Here is a 6,742-nt window from a genome sequence, read left to right on the forward strand (position 1 = left end):
AAAAAGATACTTTCACAACTTAAGTAATATTTAGCTATATTATATAAATAAATCCCTTTTTAAATTTGAATAAGAAATGATCATGAGTTTAGGAAGCATATTATTGACCATATGAGTTACTTGCATATGAAACTAAGTAAGAATGAGAAATTGAATTAAACTTGTTATAATTACGGTATAATTGAATTAAACTTGTTATAATTACGGTATAATTAAACTTGTTATGAAACTAAGTAAGAATGAGAAAAATAGCTTATTATCAAGTCAAAAATATACGGTAGAGTAAAGAGGCTGGAACTTTGTGTTTGTTGACTTGGTTAACACCAGATTTGGAGAATCAAAGTGGAGAGTCATAGCAGAAATTTTTGACTGGTAAGGGAAGGACTTTTCATCAGCTTATATGCTACAAGTTGATGAAAAGTCCTTCCCTTACCAGTCAAAATTTTCTGCTATGACTCTCCACTTTGATTCTCCAAATCTGGTGTTAACCAAGTCAACAAACACAAAGTTCCAGCCTCTTTACTCTACCGTATATTTTTGACTTGATAATAAGCTATTTTTCTTCCTTTGTTCATCAGAAACATGTGCAGCCTACGTTTTTTCTCCAACTCTAGCTGGAAAGTAGTGTGAAGATGAGAAAAATCGCTGAGCCAATTGCAGAAATTCGGCTGCCATACACGTTTTTACTTTTGACCTCACTTCAACTGCATTTTTCTCCATGATGAAGGCCGAACTGGCTTTTGTGCAAAACACAAACGTTGTAGCCCTTTGCGTTAGCTTTCCAAAGCTTCAAGAATCATCTAATTTGGAGATCGGTGGACAGAGATATTGTCGAAATACCAAAGACTGGTCAATTCTGGGTTTCAGCTTTCGACCATCCAGATAAGTTTCTGTGTTTCGACTTTTTGACCAAGACACCAGCTGCATTGGACTTTGATGTCTTCATACCAAATGTAGATATATCTCTTAGCTTCAAAATGGTACCAAGATCACCTTGATCCGATCTGTGTAGCTCCAGATATAGTCAAAATACGAAAATGTATCTGAGTTGTCAATGCTGACTTTTTCTTGATTCTTTTGTTCTCAAATTGCATTTCTCCTTTTACACTTCATATTTTATTTTCACCACTTTAATCCATCTTCAATCATCCAAATATCTTTTCAATGCACTTCATTTGATGATTGAATTATTAAACCTACAAAATATGAAGTTTTTACCATAAAAATCAATAGAAATGCAATGTTAGCCACTTTAACATAAAATGTAGATTTTTACCAAAACCTTAGTTATTCTAGTTATAAAACTAAATAATCAAACCAAAATTAACTAATAAAACACACTAAAAAATGCGTATAATATATTCTTATCAATTTTATCATTTGATAATTTCAATTTGCTAATGCCTATCAAAAATTGGGAAAAAAAGGGCGTAGGGAAACTATTTAAGAATAATGAAAAATTTGAAAATTGTGATTATATACCAAGATATGTAAGTATTGGTGGTTTGGTGTGTATGGTGATTTTATTAGTAGTGACAGTACACATTTGATTGATATAATAAATAAATGAGTTTGAAAGGAAAATATATGGAAGTGGAAAAGAATAGATAATTAAATGGAAAAACCTGTAATTTAAATTATAGGTTGATAATAGATGAGAGAGTTTTAATATTTGATAAAGTTTTTCAATGAATTGAAATTTAATAAAGGGCATTGTTGTCTTTTTATCACACCAAAGGAGGTTTCTGTAATTATGTAAACCTCAAGGGAGCCGAGTGAAATTGTCAAAACCTCATGAGAGGTTTCTGAAATTATCCCTATCAAATAGCTGCCTCAAAGTTTCTAATAATTACATTTAAATGCCCTATAATATAGAAAATTACTTTGCTCTCCCTTTTTAGGTAGATGTGACCGAATGTACCATCGATAAGGGTGTTTTTATGGGAGATTAGTGATGTTACAAAGGGTTTAGTTAATGTACCATCGAAAAAGTATGGTTTTATGGGAACAAGATGAATGATGCAAAATCTTGAACAAATGGATTGATTAACTTGTTTAGTTAATTGAAGTCTTGTGCACCTCCAATAACAATTTCTTCTTTTTTTTTTTCTTTTTTCCCTAAGGCACCTCCAAGAATGAGACCTAGCTCACTTGAATTTACGTCTATAAATATACTACGTAATTGGAAAAGAACTTAGCCGGTTTGCCATATTATTCTGAATTGTTTAACCTCTTGGCTCTTCAAATACCAGCATTGGCTACCCCTTATTGTTAATTATCAGGCTAAATTGAGCTACGGGAAGTGCGTATAAGGAAAGAGGCTGCCTAAAACCATGGAATGCGCTTCAAATATCAGGCTTCCGGTCATAAATTTAACGGAGGAAATCCTAAGATCCGGAAAAGATTCTTGGACTGAAGCGCGAAACATTGTCACACGGGCATTTGAAGAGTATGGCTGTTTCATAGCTGTTCATGATAACTATCCTTCAGAGGTTAGTGATTCCATATTCTCTGAGCTGCAAGATTTGTTTAACCTCCCGTTGGAGATTAAAGTCCGAAACACTTCTCAAACTCCCCTCATTGGTTATGCTCGGCCAAGACCCAACGTGGACCTCTACGAAAGCATGAGCATTGAAGATGCAACAAATCTTGAAGCAGTCCAGAAGTTTGCAAATCAGATGTGGCCCTCCAAAAATAACCATTTCTGGTAAACTTGTTTCCATTAATATGTAATTCTTCTTATAGTTTATTGCTACTATGCATTATTCATATCCGAAATGCTTACCTTTTTTTTTTTTTTTTTGAATATGCCCTCCCATGACTAGTGAACTGTTTCATTGGTATGCAAATCAAGTCGCAGAATTAGATAAAATGGTGAGCAAATTGGTGTTTGAAAGCTATGGTGTGGAGAAGTACCACGAATCTCATGTGGGATCAGTGACTTATACTGTTAGATTGATAAGGCACAGGGTACCCGAACAGAATGAGATGAATGTCGGCGTTCCTCCTCATACTGACAAGAACTTCATAACCATACTTCAACAGAATGAAGCTGATGGTTTAGAAGTTCAGTTGAAGAATGGAAGCTGGATTCCTATTGATTTTCCTCCTTCCTCCGTAATAATCATGGCTGGAGATGTATTCTCGGTGAGATATTTTCTTTTTTGTCATTAAATGTGCAAGCCTGGATCATATTAAACTTGATTAGTTACAACATTGCAATCCTCTAAAAATCCATGTTTTAAAATTCCATTTTCCTTTTCAAATCATTTCCCTTTGTCATGAATATACCGGGACAATTGTTATGTGTTTTCCCCTGGAACAAAAATGAAAACAAATATGCAGAAGAAAGATTAGACAATAACAATATATTAATACTCAAGTGTGGAGGGTTGAGACACGGATATTTCTGTTTCTCTTTAAAGTGATTCAAACCTTTATAAAAGAATCAACTCTAATGCAACAGGTTTTCTAACTTGTCATTTTCAAGATACACCATTTCAGCCATACTTACTAACACTCTCTTTAGACTACACAACTAGGAGAGTATACCTTTATAAATGCCTTATTATTTTCTTGTCTAACTATGATATAGAAAATAATGAATTTAGACTCAAAAGACATAAACTGTTGTAGTAGAACTTTTCTATCTCAACTATGCATACATATATATATATATATATATATATATATATATATATATATATATATATATATATGTGTGAAGAAAAGTTAGATAAACATAACCTATATTCCTAATAAAATACTAAGTAAATGCTGAAATTATTGGCCATTCAAAACACATTCAATTTTATATTGTAGGTTACAAAAAACTTATTGTAATTGAAAAATGATAATTTCACATTCTTTGGTCAATACCCATTCAATCCAAATTTGAATTGTAAGTTACAATACCTCGAAGTAATTGAAAAGCCATAATTTCATATAATAAATCTCCAGGAAAAACCATTCAAACACCTATAAATTTCAGAAAATTTCACTAATTTATTTGCCTTGTAACATGCACATTTAATTCAGAATTTAATTATTTTATTAAAATACTACAACATTATGTAAAAGGCAAAAAACAAAGTTAAAAAACTTTGGTTCAATTAGAAAACTTGATTCAATAATCGCTTCGCCATACATTATCTAAGTTGGATGTGTTATGGTCAAATTAAAACGAAAAGGAAAAAGGCCTCACAGATGTTACTACCTTAATCATCTAGAATATTGGCATGGCATTTGTGCCATAACTTTCGGTATTTTTTTTTGTAAATGCTGACTTGTATAGTGGATATTAATACATTGATTGTATACATTTTTGAAATGCAGGCGTGGAGCAACGGTAGAGTGCATTCCCCATTTCATAGAGTAACTATGAAGGGAAAAGAAAGGCATTCGATTGCACAGTTTGCCTATTGCAAGAAATTGGTAGAGACACCAACAGAGCTGGTTGATGATGAACACCCCTTATTATATAAGCCATTGGACAATTTTGGTTATCTCCGATTCTTGAGCACAGATGATAATTTGAATACTCCAAATCCACTGAAGGCCTATTGTGGCGTCTAAAACACCAGACGCATCGATTTTTATGGATGAAAAGCTTTTTCTTCTTTTAAGTCGATGTTTATTCTTCTCCCCTATTGTGCCCACTTTTTCTTGAAATGTTAGGGGAGTAGCTTTCTCCAGGATTAATCTATGCAATAGTTTATTTTAGTGTGCTGTCTGTTTTGTACCTAGAAGAAATAAATAAGGGAAAAGAAAGAAATTGGAGGGATACAAATAAATAAAATTTGGCAAGTAATCTACTGTTCAATCAAAAGGATTTGGAGGTGAATATTTTTGGGTTGGGAGCAAAATTAAATAAATTGAAGAAACATTAAAAATGCAAGGTGAAAAATCGTTCTTATTATAATAAACAAAACAGTTGCACACCACAAGAAAGAGGGAAAATAAAACAAGATTAAGTATGCGATCGCATGTGACGTGAACATGTATATCAATGACCTCATTGTAGTAACGCCAATTGTTCTCTAGTAGAAGAACTTTTATATTTGTGTTCTAAAATAATTTTGATATAGTTATAATTTTGTCCTCTATATGTTTTAATTAATCGATATTTTTTGCCCTCTAGAAAGCAGAATACAACCTTGTTTTCATCGAGTTTTAACGAACGCGAATGCAAAAAGATTGTCATTGGGGTTGTTCTCTTTCAGGAGTTGATTGATGATGAACATCCACAGCGCTTTAAGTCATTTGATAGCCTGGGATTGCTCGATTTCTTTCTCGAAGAAATGCGAATGGGCCTGCCAACTGATTCTACCACCAAGAAATATTGTGGTCTTTGACTTTTGAAATCTTTCTCAAAATCTCACACACACACACACATATATACACACACTAGTGAGTAGGCCGCATATCGATCAAGCTGGCAAGCATCAGCATTTTCAACCAGCTGGTCATAGAGTCTCTGAAGTTCTCTCAAAGCGACTAACTACAAACCTATTTCAGAAGGTGTTTGACTTTTAAAAGACAACATGGAAGAGTCTGACCATACGCTTCTCACATGGCACTGAAATGATTTGCTTAAACATCATCCAAAATTCCTTTCTTTTAAAACCTATTTTCTTTTGAAAGCTATATCTGTTTGGATTGCTATTTTTAGATTTTTTTATAAAAATATATATTATAATGATTTGATGTATGTGAAATAAAAAAGTGATTGAAAAATTTATTTACGAAAAATAAAAAATGTAAAAATTGTCTGATAGAAAATCCCAATCCAAACAAGGCCACGAAAGAAAAGTACAAGTAGCAAAATTTTTACCTAACATCTATTTAACTGTTCAAATTATCTGTAGCCAGTACGTCTAAAAAATGCAGCACATTTACACATGATATGAGCAAGCTAAGATATCATTTCTAGTTTGCCATTATTGTTACAAGCTAACCAGAAAAAATCTTTTGAAAGGAGAGTAGCTCAACCAGGTGTAGATGCAACAAACTTAACAAGAGTACAAGCGATAGGATTGCTATTCTTAAAGGAACAAATTATTCGGATGGCCACTAAACTTATACAATCATCGAGTTTTGGTCACTAAACTATTAAAGGTCTGGTTTTGCCCATTAAAATGTATAAAGTTAAGATTCAAAGCCATTCTATTAGATTTAGTCGTTAAGTTCAAGAGGGAACGTTATTCAAGGGACAATTTAGGAAGTTCATCAGCAAGAACAACTTCGGAGACAAATCCATTGTTCCCCCTACCAAGCTCATTGAACTCCTTGAAACCATTGGTGGCATCCTTCAGTTCTGAAAGCCGAAACACTTGGGCAATCCCAGGACATTGGACCACACACGAAGGAGGATTTGGATCACCATTGGACCACACCCAATGGCTACTTTGTCAACCGAACCTGAACTTCCAAATGACACCGTTTCGGTGGCAAATTCTCCCATAGTACTAGAGTTATCTCCCTACAACGCTTCATATGTACACAGGTCAGCGTTGCAATTTTGGTTTGTGCCCAGGGAAGTACTCTTGCGATGCACAGGATAAAGGACTGTAAGATGAAGACTTAGATGGGTCAAAGATCGGGTCGGATTGGTTAAAGCATGCATCGCAGGGTTGGCATTGGAGCTAGTTGATTGGCTACCCGTATCTGATACCAGGTAGAATTCTTTCACGGGTTGGCCCACTCCGATCCGAGGTAAGTACTTTCCCTCAGAATCAGTCAG

General features: G+C 33.9%; 1 protein-coding gene across 1 annotated transcript; it reads left to right on the forward strand.

Annotated features, from left to right (window-relative positions):
* Positions 1 to 2,212: 2,212 nt before the first annotated feature.
* Positions 2,213 to 4,625, forward strand: LOC140006421 (probable 2-oxoglutarate-dependent dioxygenase AOP1). Its single transcript, XM_072048274.1, has 3 exons — positions 2,213 to 2,707; positions 2,826 to 3,147; positions 4,336 to 4,625. The coding sequence occupies exons 1-3, from the start codon at positions 2,334 to 2,336 to the stop codon at positions 4,573 to 4,575; spliced, it is 936 nt and encodes a 311-aa protein (XP_071904375.1). The 5' UTR covers positions 2,213 to 2,333; the 3' UTR covers positions 4,576 to 4,625.
* The last annotated feature ends 2,117 nt before the right edge of the window (positions 4,626 to 6,742 follow it).

Source organism: Coffea arabica, chromosome 5e, assembly GCF_036785885.1.
Source record: "Coffea arabica cultivar ET-39 chromosome 5e, Coffea Arabica ET-39 HiFi, whole genome shotgun sequence".
NCBI lineage: Eukaryota > Viridiplantae > Streptophyta > Magnoliopsida > Gentianales > Rubiaceae > Coffea > Coffea arabica.